This window comes from Ostrea edulis, chromosome 4, assembly GCF_947568905.1.
Source record: "Ostrea edulis chromosome 4, xbOstEdul1.1, whole genome shotgun sequence".
NCBI lineage: Eukaryota > Metazoa > Mollusca > Bivalvia > Ostreida > Ostreidae > Ostrea > Ostrea edulis.
This window is the reverse complement of record NC_079167.1, coordinates 79,736,419-79,763,694: the sequence shown is the minus strand read 5'-3', so window position 1 is coordinate 79,763,694 and position 27,276 is coordinate 79,736,419. Positions and strand designations below refer to the sequence as shown.

General features: G+C 34.8%; 1 protein-coding gene and 1 long non-coding RNA gene across 2 annotated transcripts; one reads left to right on the top strand and one right to left on the bottom strand.

Annotated features, from left to right (window-relative positions):
- Window positions 1-214: 214 nt before the first annotated feature.
- LOC125672577 (multiple epidermal growth factor-like domains protein 10) lies at window positions 215-26,799 on the top strand. The gene is made up of 9 exons (XM_056161492.1): window positions 215-218; window positions 690-932; window positions 1,892-2,134; window positions 2,225-2,362; window positions 2,476-2,616; window positions 2,937-2,963; window positions 3,082-3,177; window positions 26,409-26,523; window positions 26,604-26,799. The coding sequence occupies exons 1-9, from the start codon at window positions 215-217 to the stop codon at window positions 26,779-26,781; spliced, it is 1,185 nt and encodes a 394-aa protein (XP_056017467.1). The 3' UTR covers window positions 26,782-26,799.
- On the bottom strand, window positions 12,235-14,336 carry LOC130054361 (uncharacterized). The gene is made up of 2 exons (XR_008802670.1): window positions 13,039-14,336; window positions 12,235-12,885 (listed from the first exon to the last, which is right to left on the bottom strand). It is a non-coding gene; the product is annotated as an uncharacterized LOC130054361 (long non-coding RNA).
- Window positions 26,800-27,276: the final 477 nt, after the last annotated feature.

The window sequence follows — 27,276 nt, the reverse complement described above, 5'->3', positions numbered from 1 at the left end:
TATTTATTACTTATATAAGCGTTTGAGACGGGCGGGTAATTTTTAAATACGACATGAACCACCCGTCGTATGTTGACAAACAACGCGTTGACCCGAAGGAATAACACAAATGCATACATTGATCTTTGGCATCCTCCAGAATATCACAAATGCATACATTGATCTTTGGCACCCTACAGAATATCACAAATATACACATTGAACTTTGACAGTAATGGGTATGCAAATAAGTGAAATGTCAACCATATCATGAAGTCTGTAAAGTTATTTAAATAAAATTTTAATATTCATACTTCCTGGTTGTCGTCTACAACGATAAACACGACATGCATACACTTGTCTTTCTCATACATGTAGCAGTGGGATTGATTTCGTCATCTGGATACCGTGAGTAAACAATAAATTTTACATTCATCATATCATTAGTTTCATGACTTGGTATCACTTATTATTAAAGTGATGGAAAGATTAAGCTATTATTAAGAACACGTTTGCTTGCTAGTAGGTTCAATTCTGTGAAACTTATAACATATATAGATATTTTGTAGGTTTTGGCCAATGCTTAACTCGTGCGATATCTATTAAATTACAATAGTTTACGTATTGATAAAGAAGGTAGACAGTATCAAAGAAGATACAAGCTGTCAAACTGTTGCTTAGTGTGATCGATAATTTCATTTGTATTACAGAAATCCTATCTCAGAAAAGGGAGACTGAGCAGGCTAATGAAGTACCCGGCTGCCAACAAACTGGAACATGTCAGCAGTATCAATCCAGGCATGCAGTGGTTGGAGACATTAACACGTGTACAAGGCCAGCACCTATTGGAACACACCTACTAGATGAATGGACATGGTGGTACATTGACCTTGAGAAAGTAATCAGCATTTACAGCATAAGAATACAGTTCAAAGGCTATGGAGAACAATATGGTAATGATTGTCAATAAACTCAGTTCAAGGATTATGAAGAATATGGCACAAGGATTTATCAGTACGTTTTCAGGGGTCTAAATTCAGATCCATTCCCAATAAAAGAAGCTTTGATTTTCATAGTGAATGCTACTTCCCAATTTAGTGAAGAATACCTTTAATACGAAGAGAATGGTGCTATTGTTCATACATCCCTTTATATAAATCAATTAGCAGTACTATATAAAACACTCTCAAAACATCATCAACTTTTCATTAAATCCGAGTTTCCTCCATTATCATTTCATGGTATTATGTGTTACAATGAAGATTCATCTATTATTCCCACTTACTACACGACTTCAGAGTCATCAGGTAATAATTATACATCATTACATATAGACAAAATATATTTTCAGTGCATTTTGAGTGGAAATAATTCTTTGAAACTGTACACTGCCTCAGTAGATATAATCACCAAAAATAAGAATGTTATATGCAACATTGTACATGTATGATGGAATAGTAAGATATTTTATTAAAATAAAATTTACTTTCCTATTATCAATATTATTTAAACATTGAATTAATAAATTTCAATTCATCTCACAGAAGAATTTTGATTTACCAATCTCAATGTTTTAGTTTTTAAGTTTTGGTAAAACGAAAATATATTTTTATTTATTGCTTTTTTTTCTATTTGCCTTACACTATCTAGTTTGATCATAATCATTGATACAGTATGATGTAGTGTTGCTGTCTCAATTGCTGTCAAAGTTGTTGCCATAGTTGCTTAATCTGATATACATCTAAGAGCAATATATATTTTCCCCAATTTTCATCAAATTGTTTACTAGTATTAAATATCTCCAGTCCCCAAAAAGTTGGCGTTTCCAAATATAGGCTGATAAATACCTGTGGTAATTGAAAACTTTTCCACCCTTCATCATGATCATCATCTCCGAAATTGATAATTTCAGTTATGAGACAAAGGGGGCGTTTTGCTAGTTTCTCGCTCTATGTGTCAAACACAACTATAAAGGAGGATGGGTATCTGTGTTACAAGAACGGACAGGAGTTACCGACCTTGGATTTCAGTACAACTTGTGTCAAACATGGACGTTACGTTATATTTTACAATGAAAGACTTGACGGAACAACTTATCCATCCGGGTATGAAACAGCCTTAGTTTACACTGAATTGTGTGAAGTAACTGTAACAGGTAATGTTGTGATTACATCACTATACAGAAACAATTTCGTTTAGTGTGTGTTAAACTAGGTGCTATGTTTTTTCGATATCATATGCATAGGTTGTAAAGAATCAGGGTTATATGGATATAACTGTGATCTATCCTACCCAAACAATTGTCAGGAATTGAGATGTGACATTGTCAACGGAACGTGTTTGGGTTGTACTGCAGGATGGCTGGGGGAGTTTTGTAACAAATGTAAGATTACGTATACTACATCATTGATATACTATTGATACATTAATGTATATTTTGATATAAAGTGAGATGCGACAAGATACAACTTATCAAAGCAATGTAATTTTTCGTAGCATGTCCAGCTGGATATTACGGTTTACAGTGTAGATCTACGTGTACTGGACACTGCAGAGACAACCTGTCTTGTAATCACACCACTGGACAATGTGACTATGGCTGTGGCAATGGATGGACAGGGATACATTGTAACACACGTAATTTATTTGGCATTATCTTAAAAGCTTTCGAAAAGAAACAATATATTTCTAAATTTACAAATTGTGACTCTTTGAATATTTGATGGATGAAATCTATATTTTAAATCAATGAAGACAACAAGGAAAATGGCAATGAATGTGAGGCAGAAAGGGATATGTTCTTAAAAATAATAAATTTTTCGGGTGAAATAATATTTTACAGAGTGTCCAGCAGAATCATACGGTCCTGATTGTGTGTATAACTGTAGCGGACAGTGTCTGAGTTATATCCCCATGTAACAGGGCAACAGGAAGATGTGACGGTGGCTGTAATCTAGGATATACCGGGGAACGCTGTGACAAAGGTCGGTTTCAAAAAATTGGTTTCGAACGCGTACTTTTCGATTTTGATAATTCACATCATTCACATTTATTTTTCTAAGTGTGTATTTTGTTTCTTGATTGAAAATGTGATTTCCCCAGAGTGCCCTCCAGGAACATATGGTCCAGATTGTCTGAATGTCTGTAATGTGACAAAGGGCTGTAATCCAGGATATACCGAAGAACTCTGTGACAAAGGTATATTTACTTGTACTAACGATCTTCATGACGAAATCAAAAAGTCAATTAAGTACTACAAAATGTACATGCACACGTTATGTTTCCAAAACGTTGTTTGAGAACAGGCTTTTGTATTCTGTTTGTCTTTATCTTTCCCAAACGAAACTTGGAAACGCATTGCTTTACTTTCTTTCTCATTATGCTTTCCAAACGAAGTTTGGAAACATATTGTTCTTACTGTTTCAAATTACTACACATAGTATATTCCCCCAACAATGTTTTCTTTCTTATTATCATGTTCCCATGATAGAATTGGAAAAATATTGGTTTTACTCTGTTAATAATTATTATTATCGCAATCAAAGTTTGGGAACATGACGTTTTTACTGTTTCTTCCGATTTTCACTCCGTCACTTACTTATCATTGGGTCAAATGATGTCTATTATCTCCCATATCAATTGTTGCCTTTAGGCGATTCTTGACACACAAATTGTGACTACGGATTACTCCGACAGAAGATTGTTAATCCTCCCAGGCACCTGTTCCTACTTCTGGTATATCCAGGGGTCCGTGTTTGCCAACACTTTATTTTGTTTTCCTTATGGGAGTTCTGACATTGATCATTGTTCGTTATCTTCACTTTCCACGTAAGATATTGACGTCATTTCGTTTAAAGGACCAGTTTGTGCAGTCATATTCTCGGAAAATACTCAAGATATCAACTTGAAATTTTCATCAATTGTAAAGTTGAGGTGTCAGATGTGCTTAATCGATCTTTAAAGTTAATCTAATCTAAATTATTTTTGTATTTAAATATATTTGGTTGCTAAGCAACAACACCATATCAAATGTTGTCAAAAAGTACTACCCGTTTTTCCTCCCAAAAGTTCAATGTATACGAATGTTCAAGTACTTAGTTTCAATAACTAAATTATCAATATATGTGCATCATATTCAACAACAAAAATTCTTCTCATATTCAACCTCTTAAGATCAATTCTATGTAAAAATCAAAGAAATCGGATAGGGTCCGGCAACTGAATGTCGAAGATTTCCTTGATTTTCCCAGTATTAATTTTACTTGCACTATCTTACATAAGTTTAACCCCAACACCAAATGTTTACTATCCGTTGCCATGGAAACCGACAGCAGTCTATGAAGCCTAATTGAACTGCAAAACTCAGCCCGCTTTGTTCATGTTTTGTCCCTGTGGTAAAAAAAATTAAATTGAAAACAAATTCTCTCCATAAATCTTATTATTATACCTCAGTATGAGAATTTTATGCAACGCGTACTCTGATTGGTTTAGACAGTCACGTGCCAGGGATGACAAAACTTCATATCTCCCTCTCAAACATCATATCTCCGCATCATATTTACCTCTTGGGCAACCTCATGCATTTTTCATATATTTTACGGCAAGGTAGACGTAGTTTATTGTGACGGCACAATACAGCCGAGTCATTGTACTTTCATAGTTCATAAGGCACAATATATGCGGGTCTCTGATGCACAGTTAAATCGCCTGGTTTTGATTATACAAAAACAAGCAAGTAAATCAGAATTCAAGGAGAATGTAAATACAAAAAACTGGTTATCATATCACTGTATTTCGTTGATTGTCCCTTATACCGTAATACCTTAACAGTGAAGTGTTACCGTTAGGGCGATCTCAGGCAAATGCAATGTATAGATAAGCGGACTCCAGTTTTAAATGCACTTTTGTAGTCTTGCTTTGTTTCGGTATAATAAATAATTTATTGCAAGAATGTTCGGGAGATATGAAAATTTATTCACCCAAGACAAATCACATTCCCATCGGGCTTTGCCCTCGGGGAATATGATTTTTCTTGCTTGAATAACTATAGGATATCTATATTGCGTGTTTTGATATTTGGTTGATCCAAAGAGCTGATATGGTGTATTTATTCGCGAGGCTTGCCGAGCGAATGAATACACCATATCAACGAGTTGGATGAACCAAATATCAAAATACGCAATTATATATGTTCTATTTATCTCATACGTCTTCTTTTCGCTTAATTTTGAGATGATCCCCAGAATGGTAGAAACAGCTGATTGAATTTGTTTTGAATCCTTGGCTCCGACGTCATGTTTATCAGTCTTCCTTCCGCGGGAAAAAAATAGTGCGCTTGTAATCCATTCATATAAAGTACAAAAGGGCATTTATATAAAAGAAAACATGGACCAAAATTGTTTTAGAAGGGATTATAGTTTATAATTAATAATGATTTTGCAATTCCATCAAAGTAACAACTATTGAGCAAGTGTGTTTTTTGACGTAGGCCCGACCTTCTGATGAAAGTTTGATGTCGTCGTCTTTTTGAAATAAGCATGTGTAACAACGATCAATGAAAGTAATATTATAATTCAAAGTTATTAGAATGTTCAACAGTTTACAATGAAAAGTAGAAGTGTTTGTGCATTTGGATTTTATTTACGTGGTTTCTTTGGATCTGAGGACGAGAGGGAATCCTGAGGCACTTCAGGCCTAGTTAGTAAAGCTGTTGAGATTTATTAGCACTACACTCAATTTGGTTCCAGAGAAAAGAGACTGTGCTTCTGAATATTTGGTACCGCAGCATGTCGAGGTATTTTCGATTTTCCTTGTCAAGTAAGCGGTTTATTCCTTATCGATGGTAATAAAATAGACATATTTTTGTTTTCTGATCGTAATTTTGAGTAGTCACTGATATAGTTGGCATTTTTATGGCAGTTAACTTTCATTATATGTCAGTGGGGGCAACATCATTTTCATTTTGCTATAAAAGAAATTCTAAATAAACACAGAATAACAAGTTATACTCTTTATTTCATGCGTCGATATGCATAAACACAGAAAACATGTCATCCAAGCGGGAACAGTGTCAAAAGTAGTTCTGACCGGAAGTGCTTTATCAAACGGGCGTGTGATGAAACTAATGCTTTATCTCACTTTCAATATACACCACACTTATGAGATAAATCTTCATATCTCGTTCACTATCATGCAATAAATGTATAAAATTACCTTCTTATTTATGATATCAATATTCACCATGGTAAAGAGTGCGTTACTGACCTCCATACCAATGTATTATAAATTGTCACTTTGTGAAACAATGATTTTTTTGCTTACTTTCATTGATTAATTTGCTTAATTTCATTTTCATTTCGCAAATTCTATGGTCGTTATAACGATCTAGTTCGTCAATACAACCTCGCATTGGGTCAAATGCTGTCTGACGTGTTTCATACCGATTGTTAAGCCGTTCTTGGCACACTGATTTTGACTACGGATAACTCCGTTTACCTGATCAGGATATAGGGCTCACGGCGGGTGTGATCGGTCAACAGGGGATGTTTACTCCTCTTAGGCACCTGATCCCAACTCTGGTGTGTCCAGGGGTCCGTGTTTGCTCAACTATCTATTTTGTATTGCTTGTAGGAGTTATGAGATTGATCACTGTTCGTTATCTTCACCTTGCATTGATGAATTTAGATAATTTGGTAAATACATACAGCATAATCAACTGTCATCAAAAGATATTCATATCAAAGACCCTTAATACATAAAAAATATTTAAGTTGAAACGTAATGCAATTGATCTATTGTAGTATGAAAATAGTAGATTTGAGCATTTCACTAAAATTCACACTAATGACAAATAATACAAACCTACACCATTTTCAGTAAAACTCAACAATATATATTTCAAAATAAATACAAGTTTAACATATTGATAAATATTAGTTCAAGTGATAAAATAACCTTGTAAACAAAAACTGTAGCCCAGTAGGATGTGTTGCTACCCCCACCCGCCAATTATCTTTGCAATCATATCCATAAACGAGTTATGTCCAGGGATCCGTGTTTGCCCAACTATCTATTTTGTATTACTTATAGGAGTTATGAGATTGATCACTGTTCGTTATCTTCACCTTGCATGTACTGTATTGCCATGTAAACTATTATTAATATCTAGATATGAAATAAGTACATGAATAGCATAACAAAAATTGTTTGAAAAACATATGCCCCGGCCTCAGATACACTGTATGCCATCTGTATACTTGTGAAAATGTTTATACTACAACAGTCAAAGCAAGGAAGTGCCAAGGACATGCATCAAGGGGACGAGAAAGCTGTCGATGTGTTAATTTTTGCTTCTTTATTACATTTCATACAATTTTGGTGAATGGTTAAAGGTGGAAAACATTCCCTCTTTTCTGAAGGTCCAGCATAAATCAATTGTTTGGTAAACCCTTCTAGTTGACATCAAATGCATGAAGTACATCACTGCACTTGGTGATCTTTTGAACTGAAAATCACCAAAACTGAACTGAAAAACACTCTAATACCAGTGACCAACACATGCATTAAATGACATCACTGTAAAGGGTCTTCTCAAGATATTGGGCAGATACCAATAAATTGTTTATTGTACTGCATTACACCTGCTGACATTTGACCTGGAAATCATTAGGGGTAATCAACTACTCATAACCATCCAACATATGAAATATAACAACTGACCAACATGTCCAAAATATTGGGAGGACACCTGAGTTATGAGATTGATCACTGTTCGTTATCTTCACCTTGCATCCAACAAAAATGATTGTGATAATTGTAAAAGTGCAACAGTATCGGTTACATGCAGACCGACCTTTTTAATATTGAAAAACAAAGCCTACTTTACATTATCTGAAAAGTCTTGGGACCAAGTTCTCCAATAGAAGGAAGGAAGTTTAAAATGCATATAATGCAGCCTATTTCTTAATTTTCGAGAGTATACAAGAGATTATCAGATGCGGAAAGGGGTTTCTTTTTGTGTCAGAAGTTGTTTTCAACACTTTTCTGATATAGCAATGTAATAAGAACATGAATATATAAACATCAATCACCACCATACACTGTACATCGTTGCACTTTTATATTTACTGCAGCTGGTCGGAATCAGGAGAATATATAGGGGCGATTTCAAGGTAACAATATAAAATGAACATCATCATCGCGCAAACTAGATATGATAAAAGCTGAGTGATTTGATATGAAAAAGAAATAATATATGATTATATGATAATCATTTGACAAGAAACATAAGTGTGAACAGGAGGAGTGCCGTCAGAAATGACTCCATTGTCACGAAAATTCGTTTTTACAAAGACCTAGGAATTTCAACTTTCGGAAAACTTTTCTTAATTTGTGTAGATCGTTTTGAACTATTGTAGTGTAGTATGGGGTCTCCGAAACTACCACAACATCGCGATGGTTCAGAATCGCGCACTTCGTCATTATCACAGATTCATTCCTTTACCTGCACTACATGTTTGGCGAATTCGGATGGAAGAATCCTTAACGCTGACACTGTATAAACTATACGATAATTGAATCGTCTACTCTCAATGGACAACATTACTAAAAATGTGTGAATCAATATAATAAGTCTAACTGGACATCACAAATGAAGTCATTATCTGAATCTTATAATTCTAAAGAAAATATATAATAAGTTACTATTGTGTGACACTGGTGATTTCAGAACAAGTTGCTTCATAACCATGAGAAGTAATGGCTAGCACATGTAAAAGTAAATCAACTATTAAGTTATGTTTATATAAAGATATTAAAACAAATTTTAGAACCGAAAATTAACTTTCCACGAGCATTCCAAAATATCTAAGATCTTTACTTGCATTATGAAGATGTGGTATACTTCCAATTAGAATAGAAACGGGGCGATACAAAGGAGAAGAATTAGAAGACAGAATATGTACACTGTATTCTTTAGATTGTGTTCCCGTGGGGGAATAAATGGGGCGGCCCTTCGGATGAGACGGAAAAAATTGAGGCCCCGCGTCACAGCAGGTGTGGCATGATAAAGATCCCTCCATGCTCAAAGGCCATAAGCGCCAAGTATATAGGCCTAAATTTTGCAGCCCTTCGCCGGCAATGGTGACGTCTCCATATGAGTGAAATATTCTCGAAAGGGACGTTAAACAATATACAATCAATCACTTTTGATAGATTGTGTAGAAGGTGAGATTCACGTTTTACTACCTTGTACTGCATACTTAAATCTCAGAACAGATTTTTTACTACTTGCATCCCACATTATGTAAGTCAACTTAGATTGCATTATTTTTTATTAACAAATTTCCCTCGGCAAACCACCCAGTTTATACATTCCGCTTATATTTACAGACATTCTTTGATTTACAGAAAACACTATGCGTAATTATTGTCTTTGTATTGTTATTATTTCTTTATCACAGTAACATATAGATCCGATGGATCGGGTGTTTTGAATTCGCATTTATACGATATGATGTATGTCACCATAATTACTGACTTGCTGTAAGAATACATGGCAAAAGAGTGCATCAAAAATGTCGCCGTGACTACACTAATCCCAACACAATAATTTAAAAAAAAAAAAAAAGGGAAAATTTGGTGTCTAAATCTACAAGTCTTAATTATGAATGATCAAGTCGCGGTCTTCGCTCAACAACACTACTTTTTACTTCGACAAGAACTGTATATTTTGTGCAAATGTTCTGATAGGAAACGTGTCGTTAATGGCTTTTCTATCCGAACTGTAGATTTCTCAATGAAACTTATAGATATTTGTAGAGAAAGAAATGAGGAATGGTAAAAAAAACAATACCCTCGTCCCGGTTAATTTGCATGCACCCGATTCAATTTATCACTAAACATGTAGCGTGAATTTCTAACTCGTAAGCAAATCTCAACATCCTCAGCAAGTTTTTTCCAAGGTCACGAAAAGTAGGTCAATCATCAAGGTAAAGAATATCAACATGTTTGATACCATCTAAAGATTTTGTCACAAAGAATACACATATTAAATATGAAAATACTGTCACTGAAGAGACATTATTTGTCGAAATGCGCATCTGGTGCATCAAAATGGGTACCGTATAAGTTTTACATTATGACCCCTGGGTCGAGGCCTCTGCTGGTGGACTGTTAGTCCCCGAGGGTCTCTACAGCCCAGTAGCTAAGTACTTCGTTACTAGCTTGAACATACGGATGTATATTTAATTGCTGTTATAAAAGAACATGACCCACAATATGCCATTTTTGGCCTACCAAATTTGGAAAAATTAAAGAACACTTTAGAATAAATCTAAGATTATATTTTTTATCCATAACATGAGCTAAGTTGTATTGCGCAATCGTTTCCTCACACCGGATGTTTAAAGCACTCAAGTAAATGCCCAAACCTACCGCAGTTTCACGTTTTCCGGGAAAATCGCATAAATTTGCCAACTTCAGTCTATAAATTCACATGGGCCGCATTACTCACGACTCAATTTTGTAAACTAAAATTAAAATGCAAAGTTAGATTAACACTTTCCATCAAAAAAATTAACTCGTAAGCAATGCGGCCATGTCGAAAAAAAAAAAAAAATAACAAAAGTGTCGTCTGGAAACGTCAGATTCCAAGGACGTCAATACATACATCTAACGCAGTTGATTCGACTCAAAAAGAAACAGCAAAGAGGTGAGTTTTTATGTTGTTATATATTTTTTAAAATAAAAAATCAATATCTAAACGAGTAAATATGAGAGTCATGGCCTATGGTAAAAAGGTACGGCGCGGGGGGGGGGGGGGGGGGGGGGGGGGGGGGGGGGGGGGGTTACACCTATCGTGTATGTTTGATTCCGAAGTCCGTTCCGATGGCTTTAAAAGTACCGATTTCCCTACCTTTTGTTACTTTAAAAATGATATTGTTCGAAACAGAATGAATGTTCGAATCAAACGTACAGTACAAACTTATACGGCCATACGGAATACCCTAGTTAGAATAATCTAACTGTGTCTCGGGACAGGCCCTCACCACAATCGGTGCCGTAGGACATTATCATTTTAACGATAGATTTCAATTACACAGGCCCAGCATGTACACATATATTACGCATGGAGATGTGCGATATATATTCAGACAGTATGATCTATCGTATGAATTTGTCCATTGGTTCTCACAATTTTTATAAATTTTGTACGTTTAATTATTATAGGCTACAGTTCAAAGTTTCTTATAAAATATGAAGTCTCTCAATCGTAACTGTAAAGTTGTAGCAACGTGTTACATTAACAAATGTCCGAATATTACGGCAATGTCAAACACGGCTGTGAGCTCTATCTATTTTACATTTGTACTTGAGAATTTGAACGTACAATTTTCATACATCGAACGGAAAGGAAACAATTATTGTTTTGTTTTCAACTTCAACTATTTAAGTTCGTAAATTCATAAGTCCCTTGTATATACGTGGAAAGAAACCTACAAAAACACAAAGAAAGTTTGTTTTTAATGAAGTAGGTCAATTTAAATACATATCAAAATATATCTTGTTAAATAATATTTGACATAACTTGTGTTGAAATGTAAAGTATTCATTTAATTATATTTACTTTTTTCAATTGAAGGGCAATAACTCTAAATGGAAAACATAGTTTACTAGTGGAGGATCCTATTTTTTTTCTTCTTTCGTTTTGTTTTATATATACACACGAAAATCAAACGCTTTCATTGATTTTAGAATTTTTATTTTGTGCTATAGACAAAATTGATATTGAAAAGATATGTTTTAAATGTTAGGAAAAAAACCCAATCTATAAAGGTGAAACGGCAACCCCCCCCCCCCCCCCCCCCCGAAAATGTATTACAATACTACTGATAATTTTTCTATTATTTCTATTATTTCATGTATGGAGATGTGCATGGTTTTTGCACCAGTTTTCTTTTTGGATTAGGAAAATGGTTTACTTTTTCCTTAAAAAAGGACTTTGGAAGGGTCCATTAAACAGACCCAGGTTGGGAGATTTCAGGCTCTCATGGACTTAATTTCCGTGGAAACGAGGGGGTTATTTATATTCGGTCTTTCCTACCCCGGGATAGGAAAGACCGAATATAAATAACTTCCTCGTTTCCACAGAAATTTACATGGACTACATAATAGAAATAAATTAACCATGTAATATACATTGTTGTAAACCCCATACCCCCTCTATATTTCACACTGACATTAATCAACAAAACATTTGAAGATACACATTTTCAGTTTATTAGTGGAAAAAAAATAATTTCAAGTTTTTGAATACAATTTATTAATTGATTCACCAAGCATTAATTAACAAGTTAATTGATTTATAATTAGATTTTAGGAAAAATAACCTAGGCTAATGGGTTTTAACATGAAGATAAGATTTTCATCCAACCCAAATTGTATATTTTAATTACATGTATATGACATAAATATTTCAGATATGCCAAGGAGTGGTCCCTAATTCTTTCTCTGTTTCAACTGTCCATGGAGAGTAAAACCAAAACACAGATCCAGGATTTCAAAGAAATATAGGACAGTGATCACCACTCTGATAGGGAGGGCACCATCTGATCATGATTTTCTGTGCAATATATGCCAGAGTGTGTGTGTTGCTCCCATATTAAACAGAAGAATATCAAGTCGGTTAGGCAACAGATTCAAGACAGTCCAGCACCACCACCAGCAGTAGCAGTTCTTCCAATTAGTCCCCCTTCTGTATCACTCCCATCCCCATGTACATCAAGAGGGCACACTTCATGCTGTATCTGCGAGTGACCAGGTCCAAAGTTAGTTGTAGTCCCAGTAGGAGTAAGGCATGAAATCTTAATTTCAAAAGAGGCCATCATTCGCTTCTGTACAAATCACCTACAACAAGACATAGAAGAACTTGAACCTATTGCTGACAACACCATGTTCAACAAAACAGGAGTGACATAATTAATCAAACAAGTTTTTGAGAGCTGAAATTTTGAGAAAAGAGAAAATAAGGTTGGATTTTGACAACAGTGAGAGTCTAACAGTGAGCATCAGAATCTCCTGGGAACCCCTAAAGCTGCTTTTGAGGACTTGCTGACATATGTAAACCTGTAGAATATGGAAACTTGTGCTAGATAAAAGCTTTATAACCTTTCTACCAGTGATGTATTTGTTGACAATAAAAAGGGTATTTGATTTTAGCATAATAATTACTTATCATGAAATACTAGTATTATCATTATGATACTTAAGGTATTCCATGTATAATGAAAGGATAATGAACAATTTTGAAGGATTTAGATCAACATAAAACTTTATTGTTAAATAATGATGGAAGTGAAGCAGATGAAATTCACATGACTGGTAAATGATTAGAAGCTGACCTTTTTGCACTTAAGACTTTTTGGAAGAGTTGTCTGCCCTTTGTAAAAATAAGGAAAATCTAATTTTCTAAAAATGTGTGTGGTCAATGATTAATTTTATTTCATATTTTCATAAAAAGAAAGTGTATGTAACTTTCTACCAAGAGATTAGTATGAATATATAATTTGTTTTTAAAATATTGTAATAAAAGATGCTTTTCCCATATACTTCAATGTTAAATTCTAGGTGAAATATATCAAGCAGTAAACAAAATTTAGAAAATTCCTACCGTGGGTTATTTTTATTTGATGAACCCTTCACAATGATACCATGATTACAAATATTCCACGATCCATTTATTAGATATGAAATATGGTCATTATACATTGAATACCTTAACTGGCAAATAACAAACAACAAACATGATTTGTAAATGTTATTTCCTGTATAGATCTACATGATACTTCTATTTTGGGAACATTATGAAATAGACCAATTTAGATTATTTCTCATTCTGTGGCATTTACAAGCATGTATAAATTACATGTAAATGCAATATAATCCAAACAATTTAAAACTACAGTGCCTTAGGATATATTCCATTTCAAATATGTATCTAGATGTAATTCTATTCAAATCTATATTAATGTCTGGAAGATTTTTAGATCACAGCTCATGAATTACGTTCTGTCAGTCAATAATGTATTGCACACTGCAGGGCCGTAAATTAACCTTCAATTTGGAGGAGGCAGGAAATTAGGCGGGGGTCTGGGGCCCCAGGCCCCCAGACGTTGAGCACATTTTGTGCACACTGAACACGTTTCGTGCAAAATCCTTGATTCTAGGGCCTTCTAAGATGTTACTTGACTAACTCATTCTAAAAGAAAGATTTGGAATGCTTTTTAAGGGAGGTATCATGTTCTTAGTTATTGGAAACAACATAAATTCTATATGAACTTTAAATTTTAATTTTTTTTTGGCTCAAAAGTTGGAGGAGGCAACAGCCTCCTCCGCCTCCATGTAATTTACGGCCCTGGCACAAGCATTTAAAATTGTTGGTTAAAAGACCTCAGTATCTTTACATGATTAATACGTATAGGAATATGCAATTATTGATCAAGATAAATACAGTAAAATTTATACAGTATCATTTCTCAAATCGTATTTTCAGAGTCAATAATATACTGACTCTGATCCCCTATATCGGTGTTGTGTTGTTATTATTCACGCTATGAAATCTACATGTACATGTAACAAAAAAGATCATTTGATACTTACTATTAGGTGTCTACAGTAATTTTCCTTTAATCAGGTTTCACAGCAAATGCTCGTTGACCGTGTAATTCCGAGTAAATTCGAATTGAACATGTTTTGACGAGACGCGGTGTCAACTTATTTCGTTACCATTGATATCGATACTCGGTCGTTTTAATACAAAAAAAAACAACCAAAAAACAAAACAAAATCCAAAAACCATGGAATATGATATGAAACAGAATTGTTCCAATGATTCACTTCTTTCACCATGTAAATAGACTACATACTATATTTATTCTTATTTCAGTATTTCAAAATTCAAGTAAAAATAATTTAAAAGTAAAGTTGAACAATCACGGCTTTGAACATCATTTCCAAAATATTTCTTATTTCTATTTCCCATATTTGGTCAAAAATGCTTATTATGATCATTGAATTAGCCATTCTAGCTATTTGAGTGCATATAACTTGATATATTCAGAGATTTATAGGTTCATGTACATTGTACATGGTCATTGCAGGTTTATTGTTGTGACGTGTATCCCGAAATGTTAATTTTTTAACATTAAATACCACAATATTCAACGTCATATTAACAAAAAAGTATAGAATATATGAAAAAAAGAAAAACATTTCTAGAAAGCCTATATCCAGAAGATTATTATATACGGAAATTATCAATATCCCAGGCTAGGCCATTTTTCATGGTTCGTGGGTCATGTTCTTTAGAAATTCATTTCAAAATTAAGGATTATCTCCCTCATGCATAGCTCTTATCCTTGGACAAATTTGGCTCCACTTGTTTGGCACGCTGTTTTTGGCTATATTTAGATCTAAAACTTCATAGTTATTTCGTATTTCAAACATTTCGGTTGAGCATCACTGAAGAGACATTATTTGTCGAAATGCGCATCTGGTGCATCAAAATTGGTACCGTATAAGTTTTACATTTACCATTCAAATATTATGGCTAAAAAACTTTAAACATTTTGCGGCCTGACAAACAAACGAACAGAGCAAACATGATTACGGGATCATACATAGGGGCGGATCCAGTAATTGCGGGGAGGGTGGGGAGGGGGCGCAAGTTTATGAGGCAGTGGGTCAGGGGGCTGCCTTGAACTCCTGCATGGATTTTACAGATTTTATAGGGCTTGAAATATGTCTCCTAAGTAGTTATTTTTACTAGTTTCTGTCGTTTAGGATAAAAGGGAAATTAATAAAATGACGCAAATTTTAAGGGTTTTTTTGGGAGGGGGATGCAATGAAAGTAATTAAATAAATCAAAACATTTTGTCATTTATTTTTCCGAGAGTGGAAGAAATTTTTGCTTCTTTTATCGTTTACAAATTTTTAAAACAAAAGACGATGATTTACATTAATTTTGATTATTTTTTTGGGGGGGGGGGGGGGGGGGGGCTTTGCGCCCCCTAAAATCCGCCACTGATACACTCATGATTTTAAAATCTCAAACTGTTAAATATTTTTTTATGAATTAATTATTATTTCTTTAACTGTCTCATATAGATAGTATCTAATTTTGTGCCAGAATCAATGTTTATGAGTTTCATATTAACTCTTCGCATTTTCATCGATTTTTCTTCCAAAATAAGGCTTTACGCCTCATTAAAAAATCACTGATTTGAAATTTAGGTATGAATAAAGTAGTTTGTGAATGTTAACACCGTTCCCGATGATTATAGCAATTATGTTTCTTTTATTTCTTTCATATGTGAAGATAAATGATAAATCCCGGTTTTCGGTGATTTTTTTTATCAAAATGTACGATTTTACCCCTAATATACACGTTTCCCCTTTGTTTTGTGCTCTCGATTTTTTATATACGCTAGATCATCCCCTGACTCACCGTTTGAAAACAAAAACATTTCTCTTGCAATTAGTTTGAGGTTACGCTGTATTTTGGCTAGAATGATGGACTAAAAGAACGACATACTATTATGACATTTTCCCCGTGATACAACTTGTACGTCGTGACGTCGTTTTTATTGTGACGTCATATGATGCGAAGTGCACTGAGGTACATTTATACACAGCACTGTAATTATTCTCGGGAAGCCTTAACTGAACTGAGTGTTACTGTAATCTATGTTGAAATACCAGTAATTAGTAAACAGAAGAACTCATTTTTGCAAAGTTGTTTATTCAACAAATATGGATCATAATGTTACCAAACAACACAATCGTCATTTCTATAATAGTGATTTCCTTCAACTGTTCAGTAATGAGTCCTTATTCAGTATGCTCACATCAGACACTTGCAGGGGTCCCAGCTTGTTAATTTTGCAATGATTTTAATTACATTAGTTTTCTGACACCAACACTTGATCTTAACTAAGTCATGGTTTGTCCTTAGAAGAATGGACTACACGTTTACTGAATCAGGATGGATTGTGTCATGGGATGTGTTCATTGACTGTCAAACTAGCAGGGTTTGTTTTATTCTCAAGAGCTCTCCTTTGTCTTCTATGTCATATGAGAGTCATTGGAATGCATCTTCTGCTCTTCAAGTTCTGAAAAGGTATTGAACAAATATTGAAAAATTCATTTTATTTTTCACATTTGAAATACAGTACAGACTTACTTCAATTTGATTAAACTGTCTTTAGCCTACATTTACATGTAGAAGATCATTCATGATGCTAGAATACCATATACTTAAGGCTGATCAATCCTCATGTGACTTCTTAATATTAATGGTTGAAAGCGGGAAAACTACATTTCTATATTGATTTCAATTGTCAATTAAGGAATTTTTCTAAGAATTAAGTGTAATGACTTAAAAATCGTGTGATTCAACAAAACATTTTAGTCACTGATTAAATTTATGTGTTTCTTGTGTTGTTTTCTTGCAAGCAATGTATAGTCATGATGTCACAAAGTATTGTAAGCTTCCCACGGATGGCCTTTTATAAATGGAGGGGGGGGGTGGTGGTTACAAAATATAAATCACACTGTAAACACACAAGGGTGATGCTCCAATCCTGGTTAACTTCAGTATTGTAAACAGAATGAGAGTTTCTCAAAGGTAACGATAATTTATTAACACATTTCAGCATTAACAACAAGTGTAAAACATAATCTGGTCGGTGGCGTCTACCGTACAGGGATATGGCAGAAAGGGGGCGGGGCCTCACGGTGACCGTCAGAGTATAATTACATAGTAATTAATAATAATGTTTCCAAAAGCTAATAAATAGGTATCTAGTGTGTTGGGAGATAATTGTCTTAATCAATTCTCACCTAAATTGGACGATCGAACAGCAGTAGGAATTCAGTGTTTCGTATTTAGCGCAAGGTGAACTTCAGACAAAATTATCTGCGAGTATTGGCTGATCGACTCATATATATATATATATATATATATATATATATATATATATATATAGACTTTCCGAGGTACCATGTGATAGGACTTAACCAATAAATTAGCTGTACGGAGACACTCGACCAATCGCATGGCAAAGAACGGTACCGCACAGCACGAGTTTTGCCGTACAGTGCCAAACAACTTTGCCGTACATATAGAATAAATAATTAAAAACATGCTGTAATTTAACAAGTACACATGGATTAAATTGATGTGGCTATGTTATATGTTATCCTAAATTGTACGTAAATATTCATTTACAAGTAATATGTATATCCAAAATAAAATATCGAATCGTCTAGCAGACGATGTCAACCAAGCAATGTTATATACAAGCACAATAAGCTATTGTAAGGTACAAAAGACTGCTTGATTATAATAAATAACTTATGACAATTGTTCTAGCAATAATCTTAGTTACTTCTAATAATGGATAATCAGTAAAATCACGGGTATACAAAATGCGAAACCCAGACTTCTTTTACGTTGTATCATCTCACCCCAGTTCATGAATGATCACAAGAAATCATGTAGTTTCAAAAAGCATTTGACCCACTTCATGAGATACTGAATTAAACTAGAGAATATATTAAATACGTCTTAGCAGGTGCTATAAATAGAATAGATACACAATACATCGACAGGGGATGCTTACTCCTCCTAGGCACCTGATCCCAACGCTGGTGTGTCCGGGGTCCGTGTTTGCCCAACTATCTATTTTGTATTGCTTGTAGGAGTTATGAGATTGATCACTGTTCGTTATCCTCACCTTTCATAAGCATGTTCTTATAAACAGAATCCGTTTCAAATGCAATTAAAATAATGACTTTGCATGGATGCATTACACAAATAAATTAGGATATAAATGAATTGCACAATAAAATAGACTATGGCAGATTTAAATGATGTTAAAATAATACATTATATATTCATTATGTAGGTTTTACACTATGTATAAATATTAATTAGTCCTCGATTTCTTTAGATCAGAATGATAATGTCCTTAGTATATATCAACAATTCTTCATTATCAATTTTATCAATATTTTCGACAACCAAAACACAAAAAACATGCAATAAGATATATGCCTAAAGCACATGTACAATCATTTGCTCAGTAAAATTTAATAAAGCTTTCAAATGATAAAGATAACCATTTTCTAGACATAATTCTTGAAACTGGATTGTTCCAATAAGGGCATGTGTTGACCAATATATGTCTATCGACTGGAACTTCACAGCCGACATGTATAAGAAAGTGAAATTGTTACATTCTTTAGTTAGAAAAATGACGGTTACACAAACTAAATTATATTGCTGACGTTCAGAGTTTGAATAAAAACAATGATGAATACCAAACAGGTATTAAGAAAAGAGCAAAGTTACAAATTGCGAAAATTAAAGAAAAACCAAAAACCAAACAACTTCTTTGAAATAAATTAAATGAAATTAGACTATGCAAATTTTAGGCGTCAAATGTATTAGAAAGGGCTAGCTTTGTTGATCAGGACAGTTTCGGCTGAAAAATGTGCGTTTTGTGAATTTTACTTTTTGTGAATTACACTAGTGAATTAACATCGGGCTCAGAATCATCGAAGACCCCTACCCCGGACGGAAATTTGCAAACTAGAATGCAGTTCACTATTGAATTGCAAATAGTGAACTGCAATCTGCGTACCAAAATGTAATTGCCTTAAATTGCGTGTTAGAAATAAAATTAAATAATTTCAGATTAAATTTATATCCGTAAGTTTATTATATACTAAGAAATAAAAAATATGCTAAAGTTCCTCATTGACAATATCTTCGTGGTCTTTGGTGATCAAGCCTTCCAACAGTCCGTTGGAATTCCCATGGGCAGAAATTGTACTCCTTTCTTAGCTGATCTGTTTCTATATTCATATGAAGCAGAATTTATTCAAAAACTTCTACGCGAGAAGAAAAAATCTTTTTCTGTAGCCTTCAATTCGACATTTAGATATATCGACGACGTTTTGTCATATCAACAATAATAACTTTCATTCATATGTCGATTCGATATATCCCTGTGAGCTCGAAATAAAAGACACCACAGAGTCGCCCACTTCTGCTTCACACTTAGATATTTTATTGAAAGTAGACATTAACTGCAAACTGAAAACTCAACCGTATGTCAAACGGGATGATATCAGCTTCTCCATCGTCAACTTCCCATATTTATGTAGCAATATTCCATTCTCATTAGCATATGATGTTTATATCTCTCAACTGATTCGGTATGCAACATCTGATAAACAAGTTGATGGTACAGGGGTTTCAACAGTCTCAGTTGAAGTCAGCATTTCGTAAATACGATCTAGTTCGTCAAGACAACTTACCATTGGGTCAAATGCTGTCTGACGTGTTTCATACCGATTGCTAAGCCGTTCTTTGCCTGATGTTGACTACGGATAACTCCGTTTACCTGATCAGAATATAGGATCACGACGGGTGTTACCGGTCGACAGGGGATGCTTACATCTCCTAGGAACCTGATCCCACCTCTTATGTGTCGAGGGGTCCGTGTTATCTATTTTGTATTGCTTACAGGAGTTATGAGATTGATCACTGTTCGTTATCTTCACTTTTCATGCTGTATATGTATATCTGTTATTATTTGATTTTCAATTGTTTTTTATTGCATGTTGTATTACATGTGTATGAAAGGTAAAGATAACGACCAGTGATCAGTCTCATAACTCCTATAAGCAATACAAAACACGGATCCCTGGGTATACCAGTGGTGGGATCAGGTACCTTGGAAAAGTAAGTATTCCCTACAATGTAAATCAATTAATTGTGCTGAAGCACATGTGCATGCACGTGTACTCACATACATTATTTTGGACTTTTCTATTTTGGACTCGCTCTTATTTCTTCATCAAAATCTTTTGAAATTTATTCTGAATTAATATATCAAGACTTGTAATATATCGACATGGTCAACTAGCTCTTCTGCAACCACTGGAGTTTGATTGAATAATATCTGTACGTTACATATGATCTAAAGTTGTGACATGTGCATATATTGAACTACTTCACTTAGTGGCGTAAAAAAAATGATATTGTGTATGTATGTGAGATTAATTTTAAATTGGGATTTTTGAGTTCTTCCATATCCGTGTTTATTCTGCATTTAGTCACTATTACGTCATACTTTTTTTTAGACATGGTCATATCCGGTTTATCGTAGTTAACGTAAATACACCAAGTCTAGTGTAAGTGTATACACAACCTATTAAATTGGACGTTGATTCTATGCAAGTATAATCGAACTAAAGAATTTTGTTTCTACATATAAGTGTTTCTTGTTCCTTTTACCGTAAAAGTAACATACAAAGCCTATGTAAGCTTGCGATTGGCCCTATGATCTAAATTTGGAAATCCTTTCCAAAAAATGTTGGTGTAGATACAAAACAAGAATTGATCTCAAGCTCTTGAAAGTCAATCGCCGATCGGTAAAGAAAGCTGACTGAATGACTGGGTTGTCGGAAATCATCAATAAAATTGTGGGGGGAAATTGAATGAAGACATATAAGCCTACCAGCTATTGAAAGTTATTATGTCATGATTTATCTTTACAAATATTGGCACCATTGGAATGAACGACGACTTCGGCATTGCAAATCCGATAATGGATATATCGGTACTTCTGAGGTATGCACGTAGAATGAGGGAGGGGGGATGATCCCCATTTTAACAACCATAACTTTCTATTTTTTATACATACAAATAAAGATGTATTTCGTGACACAACCCTCCCCCCCCCCCTTCCGACATTTTATGGCGGCAGAAGTGAATGGTACGCATGCAATTTATGAAGTGAATCCATAATGTGTTCTCCATACGATTCAAGTAATCAGAATGTTGGGAAAACATTCTTAGGCAATATATATGATACGCTAATACCCCCCCCCCCCCGGCGTCGGCACGATAAAGAACCCTCATTGTTACGGCCAGCATAGGTCTAAATTTGTGGTACTTAACCTAAAGCTGTTGGTGTCTTAAAATGAGAAATGAGTGAAAACTCCTCGACGAGTCGTAAAATCAATCAATGCAAGGTGAAGATAACGAACAGTGATCAATCTCATAACTCCTACAAGCAATACAAAATAGATAGTTGGGCAAACACGGACCCCTGGACACACCAGAGGTGGGATCAGGTGCCTAGGAGGAGTAAGCATCCCCTGCTGACCGGTCACACCTGCCGTGAGCCCCATATCCTGATCAGGTAAACGGAGTTATCCGCAGTCAAAATCAATGTGCCAAGAACGGCTTAACAATCGGTATGAAACACGTCAGACAGCATTTGACCCAATGCGAGGTTGAATTGACGAACTAGATCGTTATAACGACCAAAGAATTTGCGAAATGCTGACTTCAATCAAGACTGTTGAAATCCCTGTACCATCAACTTGTTTGTCAGTAGCTTACCTCGATTTAAAAACTGACTATACCCAGAACAAGCTCTTACATATCGAATCAGTTGAGATATATAAACACCATATGCAGGTGATAATGGAATATTGCTACATAAATGTGGGAAGTTGACGATGGAGAAGCTGAAATCATCCCGTTTGTCATACAGTGGAGTTGTTAGTTTGCCGTTAATGTCTACTTTCAATAAAATATCTAAGTATGAAGCAGAAGTGGACGACTCTGTGGTGTCCTTTATTTCGAGCTCACAGGGATATATCAAATCGACATATGAATGAAAGCTATCATTGTTAATAGACAAAACGCCATCGATATATCTAAAAGTCGAATTGAAGGTCACAGCGAGAGATTTTTACTTCTCACGTAGAAGTTTTTGAATAAATTCTGCTTCATATGAATAGAAAAACAGGTCAGCTAACAAAGGAGCACAATTTGTGCCCATGGGAATTCCAACAGACTGTTGGAAGACCTGATCACCAAAGACCACGAAGATATTGTCAATGAGGAACTCTAGCATATTTTTTATTTCAACTTCAGAGTACTTGTGCGTGGAATCAGAGTGGTGTTTAACAAAGTAAGTTTTTGAATGACTGATCACTAGATATGAATATTTCCGTTTTCCGTTTTTGTTGAAGAAGCAACTGTCTATGATGTCAAAAAGTCTAGTCTTTAATTTATCGTGAGGAATGGTCGTGTATAGTGTTGAAAAGTCATAGGTTTTAATGCTATTGATTTGGGAAAAATTCTGTGATTTCAAGTTTATTAAAAGTTCTTTAGAATTTTCTAGAATCCACATTTGATTAACACCACTTCTGGCATATGTAGTCGCACAGTAAGTTTGAAGTTTCTCCTTCACAGCTGTTAACATTTTCGTGAGGAGCAAAGATAGGGGCTTGGTAGAGCACTTACTGGATCCAGCAATGTATCTTTGTTTGTAAGGGTTTTTATGAAGTTTAGGAATCCAGTATAGGTACGGTAACTCATATTCATTCGACCCATTGACTGGAATATTAAATGTGTCTAAAACTGAAGCATGGTTTTGAAGAATTTCGTCTTTTGAAAGGGCAGTTGGAGTATAAGTATGATTACCAAAAGTGGAATTAATGCCAAGTTCGTTTAAAATACAGTTGTAATAATGAGCCTTACAAACAAAGACAATGTTGTTATTAGCTTTGTCAGCTGGAACGAAAAGATATTCCGCATGTAACCTATCTAATTCTTTTATCACTTCTGGTTTACTAAACACAGAAGGATAGATGGTACGTACTTTTGTTTTCATGTGTCTAATGCGGGATTTTAATATCCCTCTTATGCTTTTAATCCATTCTGACAATGTATCAAGTTCTTCTTTTTCATATTTAGCCCATCGTCTGGCAAAATCTTCGACATAACTCATAATAGAGATGAAGCTCTGTAGCCAATTAAAAGACCGAGGTTCTCTGTATTTAGGACCTTTAAGAATAAGTGATTTGATGTCCTCATTTTCAACTATATCAACATCACCAGTAATGACATGTCCAGCTGGACTGTAGTTGAAAGAAGATGTAGAACAAGAACATGTTGGTGGATTACGTATAAGATGGTATATATCTAAGCACTGCAAAGTGTGTTTATAATTAAAAAGTTTGGATGCAATAGTAGAAGTATAGCTGTAGGAAATACAGGGTGCAGACTTGAAGTTGAAATAAGTTGGAATACATGACTGAACCCTTTTATGACGAAGAATGTTGCTTATGTTGACGGCATCTATTCCTTTGTTTGTAAATTTGAGCTTAAGGAACTGACGGCATGATTGGAAGGAATATCATCCATGGTCCGTGCTGGTTTATAGAGCCTGTGGTAGGCAACATCCATAATCATAGAGTTAAGTTTATATTCAGGTGTTGAAAAATCCAAGTATAGACTAGCCATAGCTTCTTCAAATAACGTATGTAAAACCCTCAATGGAATAGAGTAAAGTTTTGTACGAATATGATGTGGACCCAATTGTCTGTTGACGTGAGGCAAAAGTGAATCAAAGGTGACATCATTTGTACTTGGTCTTTTATATGAACGATGTCCGTGACTGCGTTTTCGTCTTTGGGTATTGGGAAAGAGTCCCATCACATTAACGTTATTTCCTTGTGGACTAGTCAAATTTCCCACATCATATACATTATCATTGCATCCATATGGAAATGCAGTGCCTAGGGTCCTGATCCAGTGATCTTCTCGTTGTCTACGAAAAGGGGTGCTTAATGTAGGATTGTTTGTGTGATGGTAAATTTTTTCTAAAATCCTTACCCTCATGGACAAGATGGAGTAGTCCGGTGCATTAAAATGCTTGTAAAGAAGTTGGATACCACCATTATTAATTTGAAATATGTGCCCCGATATTCTTTTATTAAGTGCACCCTTGGTTTCTCCCACATAAATTAAGTCACGCAGGTTACACTCAATGGCGTAGACAACGTTAGAAGATTTACAAGTCAGATTATCAAACGTTTTGGTACAGAAACTACGTCCAGTTAAATTACTACTAAATGAATTTTTAGTGATCAGTATATCACACGTTTTGCAATTTTTTGCAGAACATTTTGAGGTTGAACACATGAGGTCTGAAAAAGAATTATCAAATATATCTCTTAAAGGAAGATAACAGTCTTTAATTTGGGTATAAGAATTTTGGTTTCTGTACCAAAGCTGATAATATGACAATTGTACATACGACAAATCTTTGATATCTCGAACGATAATCCGAGGGACACCAACCGATCTGTAGGAGCCTGTGTCCCTTATAGAATCCACAGAGTGACACCTTTTTATACTGGGCGACGTGTCAATCATTCACCCACCTCCTGGATTTTAAAAGGTGTGAAAAAATATATATTGAGGTAGAATTAGTCGTATACCACTACTTAACCTTCATCCATGCATATCAAAATTGAAAGATTTTGAATATTAGTCAAAAGAACACGTTAGGGTTTGTTTGTTTTGATATATTTATTTATTCTTGTCAATAATTTTAGACAAAGTAGTGTGAAGGCATCTTCTCTGACTACCCACCCCCTTCCCTGAAAAACGATGATACGTGCCTGTTTTCCTCTCTTACGTAAATCCGTATTACATCCCTCTGCCACACACCAATGGCACTTGTACTTGAATTCGGTATCAAAACCAGTGAGTAAAATAAATGAAGGAAATTGTCTGATTGTTAGCTAAACCTGAAGAAAGCATGCCTAAAAATTCGCCAAATCACGTGACTTAGGTAGATTCTAAAACACAAAATATGCACGGAACGGAAGAACTCGAAAATCCCCTATTGGATATAAGATACTTTTAAACTTCTATGGATTTCTTGTTTTTCAATAACATTTTATGAACTACTAATTTACTGAGACACTGTGAAAGTTACTGATCAGGAAGGATCGAAGATTGAAGATTGATCACTGTTCGTTATCTTCACCTTTCATATGCACCGTTGATTGATTTTGATTGCATAATGGTGAAACTTCTATAGCTCTCCAATAAATGAAGGTGAAACTTTACTGTAAAAGCGTCTGTTGAACGATTCAATGAATCTTACTAATACAAATGACACCATTCTTTTAAATGGGAGGGTATTAGTTGAATATCTTTACAATGAACACCAGTTCCTAACCAAACTTCTACTCACCATATTTGCTCAGATGCTCCAATATAATACAAGTGTGACATAGTACTGTTACGAATTAATTGTAATTGCTAACCGCTGTTCAATTTATACGAGTTTATTATGTGTTATTTCAGTATCCCGGAGTTCTGCAAATTATAATGTCACTTGAATAAACTCACAATAAAAATGTTCAGAGAAAAATAAGAATGTGTGAACTATTGAGGGATATATTGTCTGGTATATCATTGCGTCTTTTAATATGTTCACGGAACAGGAAGGAAATAAAAAGTTAAATATTGTTTATATTTTTTTCAGAGGCACCTAATGTCAGTAATGATGAGGATAGTACTACAAATGCATATATTGCCGGCTTGTCAATCTCAGTGGTCATCAACTCCGTGCTTATTGTTGTCATTGTTATATTATTGAGGTAAGCAAAAAGTTAGGGTTTTGCATGTCCTGCGTTAGTGCATAAATCTTCTGATATACATCATGCCTTCTCTTTATTAGGGTAATATATAACAGAAAACAAGAGCAGCGTTCTTCTGACTACATCGCCAGTGCAGAAATATCGCCACCATCACCGCCATCATCACAAGTCAGCAATAACGATGTACACCAGTATCAGGAACTCAAGATGCCCAATGATAGTTCATACCAGAATCTATCATCAAGAGATCGTTTATAAAAAGCATTTTAAATGAAACTTATTCTCGTTTTCATTATGATGATTTTTATTGATGAAACGTGAATATAACGCATACTGATCAATTTCATAACTCATATAAGCAATACAAAATAGATAGATAGGCAAACACGGACCCCTAGATATACCAGAAGTGAGATCAGGTGCCTAGAAGGAGTAATCATCCTATGAAGACCGGTCACACCCCCAAGAGACCTATTTTTGATCAGGCGAACGGAGTTATTCGCAGTCAAAATCAGTGTACCAAGAACGGTCTAGCAATTGGTATCAAACACATTATACAGCATTTGACCCAATGATAGGTTGTATTGGCAAACTAGATCGTTATCACGGCCATATAATTTGCGAAATACTGAATTTAAACGAGACTGTTGAAACCCCTGTACCATCAACTTGTTGTCAATAGCTTGCCTCGATTTGAAACTAACCATACACAGAACAAGCTCTTCGTATCGAATCAGTTGAGATATATAAACA

Coding starts and splice junctions, on each gene's coding strand:
- LOC125672577 (XM_056161492.1), top strand. Junction 933..1,891: donor AGGCTATGGAGAACAATATG/GTAATGATTGTC, acceptor TGATAATTTCAG/TTATGAGACAAAGGGGGCGT. Junction 2,617..2,936: donor AGGGATACATTGTAACACAC/GTAATTTATTTG, acceptor GCTGTAATCTAG/GATATACCGGGGAACGCTGT.